A 21,661-nucleotide genomic window follows, 5' to 3' on the forward strand; every position below is an offset into this window, starting at 1 on the left:
AGCTGGACACAGCGCTCCAGGTTTGGTCTCACCTGTGCTGAGCAGAGGGGAAGGATCACCTCCCTGGACCTACTGGCAACACTCCTCGTAATGCAGCCTAGGGTACCATTAGCCTTCTTTTCTGTAAGGGCAGACTGGTGTCTCGTGTTCAACTTGGTGACTACCAGGACCCCAGAGATCCTTTTCTGCAAAGCTGCTTTCCACCTGGGTAGCCCCAGCATATACTGGTGCCTGGGGTTGTTCCTCCCCAGGTGCAGGATTTTTGCACTTCCCTTTGTTGAACTTCATGAAGTGCCTGTCAGACCATTTCTCCAGCCTGTAGAGGTCCCTCTAAATGGCAGCACAACTCTCTGGTGTATCTGCCACTCCTCCCAGTTATAGGTCATCTGCAAATTTGCTGAGGGTGCGCTCTGCCCTATCATCCAGGATGTTAATGACCCTCCATAATAAGGGATCAGTTAGAACAAAGGCTACAGGCACCCTGTCATCAAGGGCAGCTGACAAGAGTTGCTTTGAAGCTGCCAGAGCTACCTTTACCACAGCCTCAGCCTTAGCTGCCAGCAGCAGCACCCTCAGATTTCCATGAGTACCCTGGCGATCCCAGACAAAAAATCCAGATGCACAAGAGGAGCCCAGAAGAAGAAGCAAAGCCCAGAAACTGCTGCACAAAATGCTGTGTCTGTTGGCTGCTTCCGTTAGCTGCTCTCTCATATAATATGTATATAGCATGTGTATATGGCATATATCATAGCACATATATAGGCACACAATTCTTGATACTGTAAGGCTGCAGAAAAAAAGGCAAATTGAGTTTTTACTTGCTGAGTAAATATTGTGGGTCAATATGATTGTGTAAGTTACTTAGTTGGATTGGTTTGTTTTAAGGACAGGTGGGTCCAGCTCTGTATGAAAGTTTACAGATAAGCCAGTCTGGGGTGGAAATTGTCATCTTGTTCCAGAACTGAAGGACCAGAAATGGCTCAGTTGTGCTCCTGCAGCTCTACAATTAGTATAGCTTACCTTAGGCAGGGATTTAAAGAGATGTGGGGAATAGATCCAAAACCCATCGCTACCGAGAAAGTTTTGCTTCCATGACTCTCACTCTCCAAGCACTTGTCACTTGTGCTGGTGCTCATGGGACACCTCCCAGAGCTGGCACAGCTGAGCGACAGGGCAGCACGACTAACCCTGTGTAAAAGGGGATTTTTCTGCCAGGTTAGTGAACTGGATCAGTTCGTGGAAGACTCTGACCTTCATGCTGCAGGAAAGGAGGAAGGACCCATAAGACTGGGAGGGCCCACAGCAAAGAAGGAGGTGACAAGAGACACATTTACTGGAAAGAAAGACAAGAAAAGAGAAAGTGAAGTAGTCCCAACCCAGAGAACTCAGATGTTCTAATTCTATGCCTGTGTCCTGACAGTTGTCTAAAAGCCAACACTTTTTAATCAATAAAAGAGGACTGGATGAGTCATTGAGACGCTGAATAGAGTCTCCACTCGGCAACCACCCTCTACAAACCCTTTAACAAACTGATCGAGGGCCAGTCTTAAGAACCAGTTACTCAGCTGTTCCAAATAACAGACTGTCCCCATCCCAGAGCCTGTCTTCCCTGACAATTTCTAAATTAACTTTGCAACTACTGTAACAAAACTAATCAGAGAAGCCCTTATCTGTAGAGTGTGAGAGTCAATAGTTCTGCATTGTTAACTTCCTTACGGTCTTCCCAAAGGTTGACTCAGAATCTACTTTTCAGAAGAATCTACCTTTTGAAAGGCTGTTTAATTTGATAACATAGCAAGTATTTTTTGTTGTTGTTTATTTTTTAGGTTAAGTCATTAACTTCAGCTATTTTCACAGGGCGCACATTTCCAACACATCCGTACTTCTCAGCACAGCTTGGAGCTGGGCAGCTGTCCCTCTACAATATTTTGAAGGCCTATTCCCTTCTGGACCAGGAAGTAGGATATTGCCAAGGCCTCAGTTTTGTAGCAGGAGTTCTACTGCTTCATATGAATGAAGAAGAGGCTTTTGAAATGCTAAAGTTTCTCATGTTTGACATAGGCCTGAGGAAACAGTATCGTCCTGACATGACGATTTTACAGGTATGATTTCAATTTTGCTAATAAAAGAACACTCATGTTAAATCACAATAATGCTATATAGATAGCATCAAAATCTGGACTTGAAATTAAATTCAGTGCTGCAAAATGGAGAAGGATAATCTGGGAAAAGAATATATCACCTTAAATGCACTAGTTTCAAATAAAAAGGCTACTGGGGAAACTATGAAAACCATAATTAGGAAGAATTCTGTTATATGTTGTGCGAAGCTCATATGACCCAGCAAATGAGCCTGTCGTAGACTGACAGGTGACCCAACTTGGGTCTTTTAGGTGGCTTCTGAGTATTTCTTTTCTTCACACAATTCCATCCAAACATCAGTTGACAAATATCTTTCACTGTTTCTAGTAAGAGTGTGAAGCATGGACTTTGCTACTATGAGCGTTAAAACATGTTTATCTTTAGTCACTTTGTTCTTATTCCATGCAGATCCAGATGTATCAACTGTCTCGACTTCTTCATGACTACCATCGAGATCTCTATAACCACCTAGAGGAACATGAGATTGGTCCCAGCCTCTATGCTGCTCCTTGGTTTCTCACCATGTTTGCCTCTCAGTTTCCCCTTGGATTTGTAGCCAGAGTGTTTGGTAATTCATAAAACTTCTGTCAGTTCTTTTTGAAGTCTTATATTTGGAATCCTGTTATTAGGAACCAACCTGTTTCAGACATCCAGGAGAAACATTTTACTTCCTGTTAATGAACAGAACAACAACAATAGAGGTCGTCTTATGGAACATGTAGTATTTACAGTAAAATGGAATGAGAGAGGAGGAAAGTGTATGACAGTCCCAGACTGTCCTGTCTTTTCATCCTCATTGTTACCTTTTCCCACCCTGTAACCACTTGTAGAGAGGATGTAAAATTTGATGCCATGAAGGCATGGTGTTATGACAATAGCACTTCAACACTGGCAATTAGTTTCAAGCTGAAAAGAGATGTAACAAAGACATAATCTGAGAAATATATCCATTTACTCTATTATCATTGTCTCCAACAATGTCAATGGAAAATGATTTTGAGGGTTATGTTTTCAAAACACACACAGAGATGGTCCTTGCAGTTTAATCATGGATTTACTCTGCAGAAACATAGGACTTTTAAACTGGTGTTTCTTATCCTTACAATTTTAGCCTGACTGATAATCTCACTGTCCAAAAATGTTTGGAAACATATGGGGTTTAGGCTTTAAAGTCAATTCTGTTACCTATTTTTGGAATGTACAGAGTAAAGCTCTCTTTTTTTAATTGAATTCCCATTAAGAATTTACCTTGATGCTATCTTATGGATGTATATTCCATAGGTTAATTGTTTGATATTTGAGATGTTTTATTTTCTTTTCAGTTGTTTGTTTTCAATTTCATTACCGGATTCTGGATACTGGATACATGATGAGCAGGATGGATTGGAGCTTTCCTCTCAATTCCTCTCTTCTAATGAGAAGCTATTTTCATTTTCCTTAGTCAGTCTCATTTAAGAGATGTAATGAAGCAATTATTTATTAGGATATTAATATTGACACTTTCCTGACTTAAAAAATTTTAGTCTCATCTACCACAATAACAAATAATGAATTTAGATTCCAAGAAAAGCCAACAAGAGTCCAGTCCTGTTTCTGTTTAAGGACATGCCAAAATTAGTGCTTGTAGAAATCACAGTGGAAAGGATGGTGTATAGCTAAGCAGAACTACGTGTCCTGTGGTTAGCATCTCAACTCCAGGAAAAAGAGAAAGAGCCTTGGGGTTTTTTGTGTGTGTGTGTTTGGCTTTGTTTTCTGGAAAAGTTCTAAGTAGGCTAATGTACATCGACAAGTATCTAGCTGACAGTAATAATCTGTAGGAATTAAGTGAAGTACTGTGTGTGAGTGTCATATACCAAGTTATAATCAGTTCATCTTTCAATTATTCTTAATCATTTGTAGTATTGTACATGACAAGAAGAATCTTTGAATTGGAAAATTAAGTATTGTCCAAACACAGATTAGTGTTTTATCTGTCATTGAAGGACTGTAGGGATTTAAAAAGCAAAGATTTTACATTAGAATAGAAGGCATAGATACATGATCTTCACAGGACTGATTTTAGGCAAAGAACAGATAAGCATGTGTGATTGAAACTGCCACCTCACAAAAATCTCTGACATTTCTTAGAAAGTCCAGCATGACCAACACTTGCAGTTTTTAATGTTTCAAAGTATTTAGTCATTTCCTTAAAACAGTGTTTACTGGAGCTATGTAAGTCAAGAACATGGGACATTCTTTTACATTAGAAAGTAAAATCTCATCTTCACCTGTGCTAAGGACTCTGAAACACGACTGCAAACCTACAAAAGGCTAAAGCTGTCACTTTGCTAGTGGCTGTCATTAGCAGCGTGGCAAGTTAGGATCCAACCAGTTCTGACCCATGTGTTCACACACTTTCGCAGAACATATCTACATTTTCATTGCTTACTGAGTAGAACCTTTGGGATGAAGGAATGTTGCTTTTTAATGTTGAAGTAGCTGATTTATAGTTTACTAAGACTGTAGGATTGCACTGCCATTTTCTAACGTGATGTCTCTGAACCCTTGATGCTTGAAGCCCTGCTGCTATTTAGTAATGTAATTGCTACAGACCACTTCCTTTACGTTTCCATAGAGTGTACTTTTTGCAAGCATCTTAAACACAATATCTAAAAGTGGACTAGAAAGGTTAAGTTAAAGACCATTTTATGAGTCAAATAGCAAGCCTTCTTTTTAATTATCTTTCCAAACTGTTAACGCTTCTCCTGAGCAGGATCTATTTACTTATTAACGAGGGAGATTTGGTAGAATAATGTTTATATTGTTTAAAGATTTTAGATAAAACTTGATTTTTTTAAATCCTGTAGGCTGCCAGTCATGCTGACATTAATTTGCGTACTTTCACTGTACTGTTGCTGGCTGGCAGCCCGCTTAATGGGAAGAGTAGGGAGTGGGTAACAAACGGGTCTTTGTTAAGTACGTGCTGTTTTAAATGAGAGACGGATTTCAGCCATATATTACCAGCTCGGCTCATACAGACATTCATTAACAACTTATAGGTCACCTTGAGTTAATCTGTATGTCTTTTTGGGGCAGGTGCTGAATCATAAATATGCATTATTTTCAGCTCTGTTTTTTCACTTTGTGTTTCCTAGCTCTTCTTCAGCATTCCCTGTCCTAATATAGAGCTTTCCCTATAGATCATTTTCCCATAGTTTTCAGTTTCAGTAGAGAATTGAGGTAGATGCCTACTCTGTCACCACTTTTCAGTCATTCCTGCCTTTGAACTTCACATTGAATCAGAGCTGAAAAATTTTACACCACTTTTAGGACAAATGGCAGCAAACTGCAAAATTTATGGATAGTTATTACTTGTGCTTTTCTTTCTCAGAGAGAAAGAGAGAGAAATGAATTGAGTTATGGCTTCAACACTACAGGCAAAAGAGTGCAAGGGGGAATTTCATTCTGATACGAATTTGGAAAAAGAAATTGCTTTTACTAAGAAAGGCCGTTAGCCAGTGTTTTCATATGTTCTTTACTACATCAGAGATGCTTGTGGTTTTGCTAGTTGTTGTTTCCCTTCCTGTGTGGTGGTTTTTCTTCTCTCTCTCCCTCTCTCTCTCTCCCTCTCCCTCTCCTTCTTTTTTTTTGTCCTTAAGACATACTATTTATTTGGTGTCATTGTGCCACTTCATAAATGATTGTGACTTCATTCACAGCTTCAAATGCAAGGAAGAGAAAGAGCAAGAGAGAAGCTCTTTAAAAATAAAAAAGATATTTTTATTTTTAAATATGGAATAAAACCACGGTATCTTATCTTCCTTTTCCACCTCCGCCAGTATTGTTTCGTATGTTAGATGCTTTTGTCTGTAGTGAGTCCTTCAATAAAACCAGGAGCAGATTCTGAGTTATAGCAGCAGGAAAGTCAAACGCAGGGCAATGCTGTTTATACTGTGGACAGATGGGTTTGTGAAGATGGGTTTCTTGTCTGATGCTTTCATTGCACTCTTCTATTTCTTTCCTCCATAAAGACATAGGAAGTTTGTAAAGGAAAAGAAAAGAAAGGAAGTTGCATTGAAAGGTCACTATACACTGCAGTTTCAGTGTGCTTGAATGTATGCCAGGTGCTGTCACTGCAAGGCCACCTGCAATATTAACACTTAAGCTGTATTTCTAGGATTTCAGGGTACTTATTAATGTAGCTGTTAGAATATTAACATAAGAGGTTAAGACATACTGAAAATAAGCACATGCACATGAAACTTGAGGCTGCTGGAAAGAGCATATTTAGCCTCATGTGCTCAATGTTGTATTACTGAGATTTTGTAGCTTTCTCTACCAAATGAGAAAAGAACAGAACTTCAGATCTTCGGTTCTGTCTTCACGTGTAGTTTTTGCCTATAGTATGAGGATTTTTAAATGGCATTGGGATTATAATTCTATTCAAATTCAGATTCCTGTGACCATCTCAGAAGAAAAAAGCCCACAAAACTATTATGTGCACAAAAAGTGGCAACACTGACAAACTTGACTGCCTGGTTCATTGTGCACTTAGCTTAAAATTGAATTGGATTTTTTGGATGAAAACTCACTAAACATATTAATAATTGATTGTGTTACTCAAGCGTGCTATTCACAGTTATAATCTTGATCCTACACAACTTCCAAAGCCATAGCCACAGTAACAGAAGCATGTGTCTGGCAGAGTATACCTAGCCTCCAGATTGCCCCTATAAGAAGTTGTTGTACTTGGACATTTTACTGTTTTAATATTCTTGTCAAAAGATGTGCTTGCTTGATATACTGTTTTTTCTTTGTTTTCACAGATATGCTATTTCTTCAAGGATCAGAGGCTGTATTTAAAGTGGCTTTAAGCCTTTTGGGAAGCCACAAGCCCTTGATTCTGCAGCATGAGAACCTAGAAACTATTGTTGATTTTATTAAAAGCACTCTCCCCAACTTGGGTTTGGTACAGATGGAAAAGACCATTAGTCAGGTATGAAATAATCTGAACATACGAGTAGGATGCAAAGAAGTACTCTTTTTAACAAGTTCTTGACAGAAAAACCACAACAGTATATCATGTTAGCTCAAGCTGAGAATTCTGTTATTATAGTTCTGAAGACATTGAAAACTTTTGGAAGCATATGTATAGTACCTCCATATTCATACATCTACATGTTGGTTATGGTCATTTAATGAAGCCTTTACTGAAAATGAGGTTGGTTTTTTTTTTTTTTTTTTGGAATGTGTGTAATAGCTGTTATAGGCAGCAACATAGTAGCCCATACACAGTGCATTCCACGAAAAAAAGCGCAAGGTGGGCTAAAAGCCTTTGGAGTTTTCCTGTCTCCAAAGAATTTTGCTCTCCAAGTCTTCATTTCAGAAGCAAAAACTGACATACAAGAGCCTCACAAATGTTGACTGTACTTAATGAAATTAGAAGCCTCCTTACGTTGCCTTGTCTGTACTGGCTTTTATGGTGCTGGTTCAGTGTTACAACAGTGCCTTTGTATTTCTGCCAGGAGTACATGGGGCAGCGCAGTCTCTCGCAGTGAGCAGTGGCTCTAGAAAGCAAAACTGGGAATCCTGGTACACTTTTTTAAATTGCGGAGAAGGAAAATGATGCAATATTGCTAAACTAGCAGAAGGTTCCAGATGATTATGGGATTTAAAAAATCACAAATTATTGCAGTTAAGGCTTGCCTGTTTAGAAACCCTCTTACACTTGACATCTAACTTGCAGCAGGCAAATAGAAGATGGGTTTTAACTTATTTTTCTGAAGGCCTTTTATAGTCCAAAACATGTAGGGTGTGCTGCATAGAATTGCAAATGCCTGCCACTCACCCAGGGCTGAAGGAGATCTGCAAAGCCTGTGGCTTGATAAAGAAAGCAGGCGGCAGCGCAGGATGTTGCAGAATGCATGTGAGGGGCTCCCTTTTGATCCCTGGCAGCAGAGCTTCCAGGAGCTTCCACAGAGCTTCCTGTGCTCAAATTAGGATCAGAATAATTGCTTCTCATGCTTACTGTCAAAGGAAGGAGGAGGGAACTAGAAAGCCTCTGTGAGGGGAAGGAAAGCAAGTGATTTCTAGGGGGCAAAGGGGATCGTACGCTATCTGCCAGGCTGAAAGCCTGGAGTGCACAGCTCTGCAGAGACTTGCAGTGTGTAGGTGACCTGCAGGAAGCCATTGGCTTTGAGCAGAAGGAGGGAGAGATACTCTGTTTAGGCAACTATTACTGCTCTAAATTTAAAGTGGGCAGGTGGAAGTGAATTGAAGGGAGAGAGATTGCCCTGCTTCGGTCAGGGCTGCCTTTGAATAGAGCAGCTGTTTAACCAGCCCTGCAGTCTATACACAGCTCCTGGGCTAATCCCCATCCTCTTCATGCCTTCTGCAGCATGGCCTTTGGTTTACGTGCCCTAACGTGCCTTCAGTTAGCTAGTTTTCAAGTCAAGCTTTTGATTTGCCTCATGTTTCCCCCCTTTCAGATTTGGTACTCTGGGTATGACAGCAGGGATTTCCCTCTCCTCTCAAGAGCACAGAGGCTAGAAGTGGCAGAGGTCATGAGAGGAACTAGCTTTCTGCCCTGCTGAATTGCACCGTTTGTGTTACTGAAATTAAAACAGTGTGTGTTCTCCAAGAATACTCAGACCTACAGAAAATGAAACTTCTATATGTGTAACTAAATTCAAATTAAAATTGTATTTCAGCCTTCTGTACTTAGATGCTCAGTGTATGTGTTTCTACTACTATACGACTGCGAGAGAATTTTTTATGTAACAGGTGTCAGAAACGTTTCATACACTGGTGTTTTCTTTAGCTATAACCAACAGTTAAAATTTTGTAGACAAAGCAGATAAAATAGGAAATAATTCTTGTTCTTTCAGCAGATAATTAAGATAGGATTTGATATTTGACTCATTTCTAAAAGGAATAAAGTACAAGAGGTTTAAATATAAAGAATAACCCTTGGACTTCTATTCTTGGGCTATTTTCCAGATGCATTTTTAAATCAACTTTTGCTTCTACGATGTTCTGTGATTGACACGCTTGTCCTTTAAATTTGCCACCTTCTTCACTGCATTCAGAAGAGATAACTAGTTCAGGGACATTTGATTCGTATTTCCTGAATAATTTGAAGGCAGATTTTTGCCAAAACCTAGAAAGACAAAAATACAGTAGCAGTTTTTTTCCTTTGGGTCACTCTATGCACCTCAATTTATTTATCTGCTTTTAAAATAAAAGATTTTCTTAATATTCATGAAGAAGACTGAGCGCTCATTTTGGTGATTCATAGTTAACAGTAATAGAAATCTACTTTGACCTTACATAATATTTCCATGAAGTGTATTAATGTAAGGATATATTATCTCATTTTCTTTCAATCTCTATGAGTAGTGTGGAATTATAAACGTCTGCTGTTTTTCATTTAAAGTTTTCATTGTATTAGGCTTACACTTGGGCATGTGGCACATGGGCTTGGACCACACTTTTCTAAAATGGCATCTAATTCCGAGTATATCTAGGAGGGTTTATGCCAAACTGAGATACATTAAATTTGAAATCTAAAAAGGGGAGTACACTACAAAGTCTACGCTTCTTGAAAACTTGAGTGTAAGTGATTTTTCTGAAGTCAGGCAGCAAATCAATAGTAAAGTTTTTAAGTAGATCCGATGCCAATATATTGCACTTTACTGCCTCAATCTTGCCATTTCCAGTATAGGAAATATGAATGCCAAAATTTAAGTCCTTTTTTTTGTATGCAGTGATTAGATATCTAAGTCTAGATCCATAGATTTTAAAGCATTGAATGAACTATGTTTTTGATCTGCACAGCACCTAATAATATTTTTATATACAACAGGTGTTTGAAATGGATATTGCCAAGCAGTTGCAAGCTTATGAAGTTGAATACCATGTGCTTCAGGATGAGCTTATAGATTCATCTTTAAATGACAATCAGAGACTGGATAAATTAGAAAAGGCAAACAGTAGCCTGCGCAAACAAAACTTTGATCTCCTGGAAGAATTGCAGGTACAATTTGTTTCATATTTAATTAACATTCTAATTTATGCACCATTTCAGAACAGACCATCCTACACCAAGGCACTGGAGAGATTGGCATTTGGTGACTTTAAAGCATAGCCATTTGCAATTTTATTTAGTTTAGCTTTCAAAGTTCAAATGCAGAAGAAATTCTGAGAAGGGGAGTAGATAGAGCATATGCTTGCAATTAGTGGAAAGTTGATTCATCACACCATCTCTTCTCTTGTAATTAAAATCATAGTTGTAGAAAATGACTAAGATGACACAAAGTGCTTTCTCAACTTCATTTTTACATTTTCAGTCACTGTTTTATTACAGCAGGGATACTAGTCTTGTCACGAACGGGAAGCTTATGCCAGTGTCATGATTTAGAGATACCTCACATATGGGATACCTTGTCTAAAAAGATATTCTCTTTCTTACAAGATTATTTTTTTAAATAGTTATTTAGATTGTTTAGAAAATATGTGAAATAATAATTTCTGTTATATGCTCAGTGCCTGTTCAATCTGCAGCTCTTTTAGAGGCAATACATCTAATCTCTGTAGGGATTATTTGTTGCTTAACTGTTCAAGAAGTCAGCTTTCTGACTGCTTTATAACAGGACATTATTTATAAAACTTTTGATCATGCATTTAATTTGATGGAGAAAGGAACTTCAAGGGTAAGAACCAGACATTTCAAGCCTCTTGATTATTGTTAAAGACATAGACTTTGTGAAATAATAGATGAGAGAAGCAGTCCAGGTTTCTCAACTGTTGGTCCTCTATCATGACTAAAGCTAGCCAACCATGCAGACTTAGATTGCCTCTCTTAACAAAAAATTGCTTAAGCTGTAAATTCTGATCCTGTGAGATCTGACCTGTTTCAGGTCCTAAGATGAGCCTTAGAGAAGTCGGAAGAGATACTCCTCTGCAAGATATTGTCATAAAACTTCAGGCATATGGGCAAGGAAATGAACTGTAGCATGAGAGAGAGGATTTCTGGGATGAGATTCAAGATGTGATGTCCTACAGATACCTGCATCAGAGGATCTTCCACCTCCTCCTGCCCTTAACAACTTTGCAGCCCTAAGCAGTTTTTTACAAAGCTTATCTCCACTTGAGTGCTGGCAAGTCAGCACCTGACATCATAGCTGGGAAATTAACTGCCTATAGCATTGGAGCAATCCCTTTGTCTTGGAGGTGGGCTTCATCAGCCTTCATTTCCTATGGTGAAAGGTGACCCATTACTGATGGGAGGAAAATGCATCACCAAACAATGTGAGTCATGGCTTGTCAATAATTTGCCCCCAAGGCTGAAATTTTTAACCCACTATAATTGCATGAAGAAACTACAATGAGCTCATCAGAAAGGCAAATACTTCCCTGAAAGCTAAGTCCATGCAGTGCTCTTGTCTCCAAATGTTATCAAGAGCTGAAACTTCCAAACAGATCTCTGCTTTTGTCAAAGTACCTCAGCAACATATCTCGCGTGATGAGTTTGAATGATGTAATATTTTGTTTCACCATGAAGAAGAATGTCCATATGTGCAACATTTTGAAGGAGAATTTTTGGAATTTTTCAAGATGTGTTGTCTATTTACATATTGCATTAAATCCCCATCTCCCCCTTTGCCTTCAAATTTGGCATTTGTTGGACTCAATGTTGAGATGAAATGAAGATGCAGCTAAAAGGCTGAGTTGTCTTTGCTTTGCAGGACACGTGAAATTCAACAAATACGGCTGGCTAAAAATGTTTCCCAACTGACCCGTACAGAGGCTTAGCTTAACCTGCAGTTCTTTGGTGTATAATTTGCAGACTTAGTAACTTTCTAATTTCATTACTTTGCGTTATATTCTTGGGTTTAATTGTGAACTAATCGAAGCAATCAAGTTGAGAGAGGGAAGTTTCTTTTTATAGGCAAAACCACACTTGTAGTCTAAAGTACACAGATCTGATAACATTCATACTTTCATTTTCCTTTACAATTTTTCATTATTTGGAAAGTATTTTATATGTATTGATGTATCTCAAAATAGTTTAAAGTTGGTTTCGGTTATTAATGAATTTTTTTTTTTTTTTTTTACTTCCCCTCCTTCCTCCCTCTCCTCTTTTCTTCTTACTTTGAAAGGTGGCTAATGGAAAGATCCAAAACCTTGAAGCCACGGTAGAGCTTTTATTGACCAATGAAGGCAAATTGAAGCAATCCATTCTCACTCTTGAGCAGGAGCGAGCAGCTTTGCTGAAAGCAGTGGAAGAAATGAGGAAAAAGATTGGTGATACAGATGGGAACCCTCTGCTTTCTAGACAAGAACACATGGATGCTGACTGACATTCACAGTTGTAATGGAGCAGAGAAACTGAGCAAGAAACAAAGGGAAGAACTGGGTCTTTTTGTCATGATCCATGGGGATTTGACATTGTCATCTTTGTTGTACATGCCTGTACATTGATACAGGCATGGTCGCTTCCCATATTAAAGAAGCTGGTTTCTTGGGGAGAAGGCTCACTCTTCTTAGTATGTAGAAATACTATGAACAGTAAGATGCCACGTCATAGTAAGCAGGAGAAACTTAATAGTGCGTGCAGTCACACACAATACACTGTAAAGATGTAATGGATTTTTCCATAAGTGCTTCTAAACCTAAGTGCTTTGTATTCATCACGTTTTGTTTGTGTGTAGATCACCACCATGTTAAACAGCACATCCTTTAGAAAGTCCTTTGAAGAAATATGGCAGTGTAAAACCTTTGAATGGATGACTGCCCCGTTGCAGCTATGCAGTGGTAACACTTACAGAGAGTTTTGTGATTGAACTTGAGATGTTTTTGACAGTGTAATTCCCGTACAGCTTGACTGGGTTCTGTTAATTATGTTGTTTACGCTTCAGAAAACTGCTTCGTGATGCTTGAAGGTGTCAATGCATTGGACTCCAGAGAGCTGGACTTCATCATATGTAACTATGCATAATTGGGGGCTTGCCATCTGTTTTTACAAGTATGTTGTTTTAGTACATTTTTTGTTTAACAACCATTAATTTAGTGTATTGTTAGTTGTCATTATCTGATAAACATACTGTATATAGTCACTGCACTATGCTTAACAAAGTACACTGACATTGGTTTGGTGAAGCCTGTGGCTCTCGCGACATCATCTAAAGATTTATATTCAGACTCTTCAAGTTTCACCTTATTTATTTCTGATCTGTTGTGTGGTGTAGGACATCCTTTTGCTGGGAAACTAATGCCCACTGTCATTTTTTTCCCTTTATTTGGTACTCTGTGCCCACCCATCCTCTGGGAAATGTTACTCTTTAAGACTTTTCCTGAAGTAATGGAGGCGTTTCAAGAGCTTCATGTTGTGCCAGATATGCTTAAACTGTTTTATAAAGGGTATGGCACTTTGAATTAGAATACCATTCTTTTTACAATGCATCTTTTGAGTAAGATTACACATGTAAAAAAAAAAAAAAAATTTCTCAATATCCTTAATACAATGAAAGTAGTTTTCAGGCCAGTTAAAGCACCACTGCTGCAAGTGCAATAATATCCATGGATATCCAATTGTTTGGGTATGCTTCTGAATTAGGAATAGCGCCATAATTTTGTTTAGTCCCCAAGCACAGAGTTAATAAGCATTGGTGTTTTGTTATGGTGGAGATTCACCCAGGAGATGTGAATTTTTTTTTTTCTTAAATTGCTGGTTTTATTTTTGAAGTTTCAAAGCACGCAGTTTTTTTTCTCTGACTGGCAATGTAGAAAAGGTTTTGTTTTGCTTTTTCCTTTTTTCATGCAAATCCTCCTGACACATTGTAGTTGTAGTTTAATAGGAGAGCTGTGACGTTTAACTACTGTGCAAAACAAATACCTCTATGTATGTCAAAAAGAAAAAGAGAATTTACTTTTTAATTTCTAGAAGCTTTGTTTGACTCTGTCATGTCTTAAATATGTCTGGTTCTTGCAAATCCACTCTGTATTTGCTTAGTACTGAAATTCCAGAGAGATCAGTAGTTATTATTTACCTCTTAGGCTTATTTTTTAATTCGGGCATCCATATTGAAGCTCATGCTTCGTGTTTCAAATCTTGTCATAATAGACCTCATACTGTTAGAACACTCAGTATTGTTGCATTTTTACCACATACTGCCGTAATTCATACACTGACTTTTTAACAAGAGCAATAAAAATAATAATAATCAATGCCTACATCTATGTTTGTACATTTTTTGACATGTAAAAACAAAAACATAGTTGGTAGGATGACAGTTCAGAACCGTGCAAGATGGGATGTTCCTTGAAAGTACAGTACCAGCTACAGTGGTTATTAAGGAAAACTCTTAATCCTCAGACTCTTCTAAACATGCTGAGGGTCCAGCTGTGATCTTGGGACCCGCATCTGCATATGTTGACTAAGGTGAAGTATGTTCCACGTAACTCCAGGGATGCATTCCTTTTTGTGATGTTTTGTTTCTCTTCCAGAGTAAGTGGAGGACTACTTCTAGTCCAAAGCATTTTATTGAGAATTTTTGTAATTCCAGTTAGATGAGAACTGAAGTCACTGTTCTCAGAATGCACAAATGTGGTATATAGATAACAAGAAACTTTTTGCTTTTCTGACTATATAGTACCAGGGATTTGACTTTTCTATGGGTACAAATGAATTTTCTATTTGTACCTATGCAAATTAATACGATTTTGTTGAATATGTAAATGTTTTGCAAAGTGAGAGATCATGCAATCCACTGGTCCAGGGTCTGAATGGGAATGAAATAGTTTTAAGTCTTTCTGCTGCTTACACTGAGGCAGATATATGGTATGTTGTTTCAGTATGTCTTTCCCCATTCTGGGCTGATTTTTGTCACCAGGCCTCTCCGGTTCAAGGGGCCAAAGTGGAAGAGTGTGGAGAAGGGTAGTGCCACTTACTCGGTTCCCAGCTTTGGAAAAGCTTGAGGCTTTTCTCTTCAGAAGTACAAGAAAGAAGTAATAGAGCCCAGAGCTAGTCCCAGATACTTGCGTCGTTCTCCAGCTACGCTCTGTAGCTGAGCATCCTTAAAGATGTGTAAAATTAGATCTCCTGTTGTCTGAGTACCAGCAATTGTCATCACATACTGTCCTACATGTGATAATTTCTGATTCGGAGAATGTTATAAAAAACCTGCAAGTCTGCACACTGGTCCTCAGCAAGAATCCCGAGTGAACCACTCCTGGAAAATCCAACTTGAAATAATAAACATTTTCTCCATCTCACTTCTACAGATAAAAATCTGCAGGAGTGATGCTTATCTTTTGAAGAAAAGAAAAAACTGTGGAAAAAGGAAGGAAAGAAAGAGTTCACTTGTGTGTGCAACCCGGGCTTCCACAGGTGCATGACAAAGGCAGCAAAGTGTGCGGTGTGAGTGTGCTAGTGAATGACGTTGATGCAGTAGTCCAGAGAGAGGTTGGCCTGAAATGTAGAAAGAGCTAATGTTGACATGTGCAACAAGAAAAAGGCCGCGTCTCTAAAACTGTAGCAGTGACGAGCACTGTGTAGCTGGAGGACCTGCTGTGGTGTGCTGTGGTCACCCAGTTCTGGTTTGTTTGTTCCAAATAGTGCAAGCGGTTGGTTGCCGTAGGTACTTGTCACTCTCTGTGCTTCTGGCTGTTTGATGTACTTTTGTATTTTGCCCTGTTGCCTGTTTCCAGAGATCATTACTTAATATAGAATCTGAGAATGATGATACAGTGCCTGTCATGTGGGAAGGTCAAAGCACTTTCATAAAGGCACGTATTACAGGTCTTCCCTTGTTTAGAGTGGGAACTGAGTCACAAAGAAGTTCAGTGACTTGCATCACATAGATAAGTTTCTCACTGGTTGTTGGTGCTGAAATCCAGATCTTCTAAGTTGTGGTCAAACTGTCTTGCTGGTTGTCTGAAAGACTGTTCCGGGAGGTCTGTAGCGTGTACTCAGTAGTCATACAATGCTCTGCCTAAACAATATAAAATGGGAGGCGCAGTTGCTGGAACCTTATCTTGTCCTGACAGCTATACCTCCCGCCAACAGTAACTCTCTCAGTCCTACTAAAACACATTGTCTCCCTACCAGGTACTTCCTCTGCAGGTACCTAGCACCCTCCATCTCTTGCTTCATGCGCTGGAGTAGGTGCACTGCCAGCAATCCGGAGTAGCAAGGATTGTAGTATAGCATCACCAGGCAACGAAGATCCTTGGGATTTTTTTCAAACATAGTAATCTTTCATAAGAGTTGCCATTACTTAGGACAAAGTCATGAAACTGCCGCTAGTAGGACTCTGAATGAGTGACACTAATCTACACAGAACAGAGAGGACAATGTAGCTAGTGCTTTTTCTCCGTTGGGATCTTCCGCCACCGTTCAGTGGAGCAAGGACTGAATCCAGTTTTTTTCACTTCAGCTCCACTGCAATAGCTGCTGCAGTTTCACCATAAAAAAAACCCAGCCTGGTATGTCAATATGGCAGAGCACACCACCGCTTCTTAGCCAAGTCAGCTGGGATAGTGTCAGTGCCCTCAGTGCCTTCCCCTCTCTCCTGGGGGATTGGCTGCTTAATTAGATAATGCAGACATCTAGCTTTGAGGCACTTCTGGCCTCCAGTGGCTTCTGGCCTCAATGCCTGCTGGCCTTGCAGCCTTTCAACAAAAAGCTGGAAGAACCCAGGTGCTTCCCACCCTGCCACCATCTCTTAGGAGCTGCATTTAAGCTGAGGCTCTTCTGCTTGGTCCGTGCCTGAGCTGTATTGCATCCACGTTCGCATCTGGCCGTGTACTCTTGTTGATCCCAACGGACTTGGCTTCCAGGCTTGACCTCAGACCTGCCTCACCACCAGAGCCTTGTCTGGTGACCTGGACTGTTGACGTGCCTTGCTTGACCTTTTTGGGCATTGTGGGACAGCCCCCTTGTCGGTAAGTTGCCCCCCTTGCCTACCTGCCGGTCGCCCTCAGCTCCTGGCTCACTTTCCCCTTCAGAGCAGCGTCTGCCCCTGGTGCTCCCCAGCACACAGCCCCATAGCACAGCTCAAGTTACATGTCTACTGTGTTGCTTCTGATTCCAGTGCTGGGCTGGTCAGAGCTTGTTGAGGTGTCTCTGCATGCCACTGTTTTTCATTGAGCATTCAAGCCCGTTCTCTTAGAGCTTGCTTTAGAGACCTCCAACAGAAGGGTTGCACTGTGTAGATGAGCCCTTACTAATCTCCCATCTATTTCAAAATACTGTGATCATGTTCTTTTCTACCTCAAACACTGCACCATATTTGCATCCTATGTTGATGACACCAAAAAAAAGCACCTAAAATGAAAAGAATACATTTTGACTACAGCTGGATGAACGCCATGATTGCTTGAGGCACCTTAGATCATTGCACAGTACTTACACTGTGTCACGCCCTGGGATGTGAAGTAATTTTCCTTTAACAGAGCTTTACTAGAGCAGGTACGTGGGAGGGAGAAGAACGTTGGCAGCCAAACTAACCGTTGGGAGCACAACCGAGGCATTGCCTTCGGAAGGCACATGTGTGGCTTACACCCACTGTGTTTTACATAACCCAAACTAGGGTGGATCATTGAGTACTCATTTGCTCAGGCAGCTGCCAGAAAGCCTTTCTTTCATCTAAACAAACCTGAGGCTGTAAGAATTCAGTGCCTTAAAGTAGGCCTTTTCAGCATAACCCAAAGCAAATCAGTAAGTACAGTACTTCATTATGTAGAAGACTACTTATTCTTTTGTAGAAACGGATTTTTTTTCTTCTGTCTAGTTGTATCATATCTGTCCATAGTGTTAGAACAGCTTTGGGGCTACAGGTGCTAAAAGATGATGAAATTCCTCTTACAGAGACAACAGAGATGATTAAAACAGGGGTTCTGGAGAAGCTCATACTAGTTCCCGACCTTGACTTCCCTCATGCAACATTTCAGAACCCCAAAGAGATTTTAGGAAATTTTCCTGACATTTCTGAAGTGTTATATTTCACATGTAGAACTTGCTGCTACAGAAAGAGATGGAAGCAGGATTCTGCTTTTGATTAGGAGTAAAATGACCAACAAAGATGTTCTGAAAACAGTCATGTTGGTCTTAGGCTCAACTGGATGCCTACTTCTGTTGCTGTCTAGACAGAATAATACCTTTTCTTTTGTTGACATTTCACACTAGGCTGCTTGTCTACAAAAGAGATATAAATGCATTTTTTATTTTCACCTAGGAGCAAAATATGATAATTACCTTTTTTATCTGTCTGTTCTTGACGGCGACTTTCCATTTCTCACTAGTTATTTGCAAGTCAGTCTCATCAATATGGTCCTCAGGAAAAAGTCTTCTTGCTACAACTTGATTCTCCCTACTTCTCTTGAAATTGGGCGATATTTTACTGTTTAACTAGCATTTAAGTTTCCAAGTACTGTTTTCTCAGACTTTTTTTCATAAGCTGTTACAGGATGAATAAATACTTATAATATGCCTGTAAAGAGTCTTTTTCCATGTTCCCAACATCTGATGCTTAGGATGTTGTTGGCTCTGTAGATAGTGAAATGTCTTGCAATATCAAAGGTTTAGAATTGCCAAGGGCAACGGTTGACTCAAAGAGCATGTTTCTTCCATATATTAGTTAAGGTGAGCTGAGTAGCTTGAAGAGTCGGCCACTGATTGGGACTTTGAGCTTATGAAGCCATAGATTTGTAATGGGATTGGTGGTACATGTATGTCTCCCCAGCTTGTTATTTGCAGTTTTCTCTCCGGCCATATCACAAAAAAATCTGATCCTTAAACAAACTAAACAAAACCTGAAATAATGTTGCTGTTTAGCATTTAATGGCCAGCTACACTAATTCTGCCTAGTATTTTTTGGTAAAGAATCTCAAATGGTGGTTTCAGTGGTTAGACACTGAGGTAACAGGCAGATACAGAGGAGCAGTGAACCTTGCAGTTCGCAAAGTAGCAATATAATTAACGGTATGTAAGTAAGGAATAATTACAGAGACTTTGGAGGGCATTCTGTACAGTAAACTTGTCAAGAAAGCTCTTAATAAACACTACGCTTATTCTGAGTGAAGGAAAAACTAAGATGCTGATTAAAAATGGAAGGAAATGGACTGTCAGGAAGAGAATATATAGGTCCAGACATGATAAAGCCATGACGTTTTCAAGACAGGCGGTAGGATGTCTAACATACCATTGTTGTTGTTTAGCCCATATGGCAGCTAAACACCGTGCAGCTGCTCGCTCACTCCTCCCCGGTGGGATGGAGAGGAGAAAATACAGCAAAAGTCTCGAAGGCTGAGATAAGGACAGAGAGGGATCACTCACTAATTATGGTCACGAGCAAAACAAACTCAACTTGGGGACAAATCAATTTACTTTGTTACCAATCATATCAGAGAGGATGATAAGAAACAAAGCCAGATCCTGAAAAAACACCTTCATCCCGCCCCAGCTCCATTCTTCCCTGCTCTACCTCCACCAGAGGGGAGGGGATGGGGGTTGTGGTCAGTTTGTCACGTGTTGCTTCTGCTGCTCGTTCCTCTTCAGAGGGAGGACTCCTCACCCTTTCCCTGCTCCAACTTGGGGTCCCTCCCACAGGAGACAGTTCTTCATGAACTTCTCCAACGTGGGTCCTTCTCACTGGGTGCAGTCTTTCAGCAACAGACTGGCCCAGCGTGGGCTTCCCATGAAGTCATGGCTTCTTCAGGTGCAGCCACCTGCTCCAGCATGGGGTCCTCCATGGCCACAGGTCTTTCACAGACTGTCCCACTCTTAATCTCCAGCTCCAGCGCAGGCTTCCCACAGACTCACAGCCTTCTTCAAGTGCAGCCACCTGCTCTGGCATGTACTGCTCCACTGTTAATCTCCATGGGCTCCAGGGGGGCCGCCTGCCATCTCACCACAGGCTGCAGGGGAATCTCTGCTCTGGCACGCCTCCTCCTGCTCCACCTTCACTGACCTGATGTCTGTGTGGCTGTTTCTCTCACATCTCACTCCTCTCTCTGCTGCAGCTGTGCCAAGCCTGGCCAGCCTGATGAACTCAGGTGGACATGGCAGGATGAGCTTTGCCCAGTGGGTGTGCAGGGAGCTTCGGAGCAATTCAAGCCATGGCCATAGCCCCCTCCAGCCATATGAGGCAGGTCCCCCTTGGAGCGGGGAAAGCTTCTAGCAGCTTCTTACAGGGGCCATCCCTGTAGCCCCTCCTCTGCTACCAAAACCCCACCGCAGAAACCCAACACAGCCATAAAGAGGTATGAGTGCAAGTATCCATTGGGCTGAGGGGCAGTACCAATGTGAGCATAGCGAAATAATCTGGGTAAGCCTCAGAAAATCATCAGGGATTTTGCGGTTCTTGATGGAGTTCATCAAGGTGGGCCTCAGTGCAAGTAAGGTTTCTCTGATGATGTAAATGTGCTGTTCTCAGCATCTTGAGAGCTGCACTCTCAGAGGAGAAAGTCTAATAGGACCTGATCATGTAACCTAGTCATCTGGTCAGGAAAGGTTGCTTCCTGCTGGAATGAAAGATAGAGGAAGTCTTTTTAATACAAAAATATCCTCCAACAGCCTCTGGTGTATCTCTGGATACACTGATGTCTTCATGGTGCTGAGAACAAGCTTCAGTTTCAATCGTATCTAGAAACAACAATCAAATAACAATTTAAGTAGCAGCTTCCAGCCATGGTTGCTTTTATAATATGTAACCCCGCTGGACCTGAAATGAAGACAGTCCATGATGCTGGTCTATTACTGTAAGGCCTTGCTTGAAACTTTTCTTGGTGATACCTGCCCCCTACCTTACCTTTAACAACAAGAAAAAGATATTTATTCACAAAATTATTGTTTGACGGTCAAATTTGTCACCTTAACTTCATTGAGCTACATCAGCAGAGTAGAAAGATTGCTTTAATGCACCGATTTTGCAGGAAGACAATAAAAAGGATAGTGAGACAGAACACATGTAAGTATTTTACCTCACCCGTACAGACATTGTATCTGCAGAAACTGCAGGTGGCTCATTCGGCTCCTGCAGGATTTAATTGGATTGTGTGACGGAGTCATATATAACTACTGACTTTAATGTTACTGGATGCTAGTTTAGATACGCTGGCTAGCAGGAAAGGTGCCAGAGCAAGCCGTTATCCATACTCTGGTACCTGCCAAGCTCTGTACAGGGTAGGAAAAACAAGTCTGCGTTAGCCTGAATCAAGCAGGCATAAACAGTGTGTTCTATCCTCAGAACATCGTTAGGCATCCAAAATTGTTAGCTTTTATTTAAAAAACAAAAACAAAAAAAAAAACCACAACAATTTCAGATTCTCTCATAATTTGCTCCAAGCATCTCAGTTCCAGAGAGGAGGAGTATTTTAACTGGGGCAGATGTTTACAAGACATTACTAAATAGGTTCAGATTAAGGCAACAATTGCTTAAAATAGTGGACAAATTAAGGAGTATGTATTTGGACATTGCTATTTGCTGAGTGTGTGTCCCAAGTACAGTAAATTCGTGTTTCCCCTTTTTTTAAAACC

The 21,661-nt window shown here is 40.3% G+C and overlaps 1 protein-coding gene across 3 annotated transcripts in view; it reads left to right on the forward strand.

Annotated features, from left to right (window-relative positions):
• TBC1D1 (TBC1 domain family member 1) overlaps positions 1–12,500 on the forward strand; it is a 111,008-nt gene extending 98,508 nt beyond the window's left edge. For all 3 annotated transcript variants that reach the window (XM_086611380.1, XM_086611379.1, XM_086611378.1), the window contains 5 exons: positions 1,858–2,102; positions 2,551–2,710; positions 6,948–7,117; positions 9,986–10,156; positions 12,282–12,500. In XM_086611380.1, coding sequence (XP_086467506.1) covers positions 1,858–2,102; positions 2,551–2,710; positions 6,948–7,117; positions 9,986–10,156; positions 12,282–12,482 — 947 coding nt within the window. In that variant the 3' untranslated portion in view covers positions 12,483–12,500. The remainder of the gene's footprint in view (positions 1–1,857; positions 2,103–2,550; positions 2,711–6,947; positions 7,118–9,985; positions 10,157–12,281) is intronic.
• Positions 12,501–21,661: the final 9,161 nt, after the last annotated feature.

Source organism: Tauraco erythrolophus, chromosome 5, assembly GCF_009769465.1.
Source record: "Tauraco erythrolophus isolate bTauEry1 chromosome 5, bTauEry1.pri, whole genome shotgun sequence".
Classification (NCBI taxonomy): domain Eukaryota; kingdom Metazoa; phylum Chordata; class Aves; order Musophagiformes; family Musophagidae; genus Tauraco; species Tauraco erythrolophus.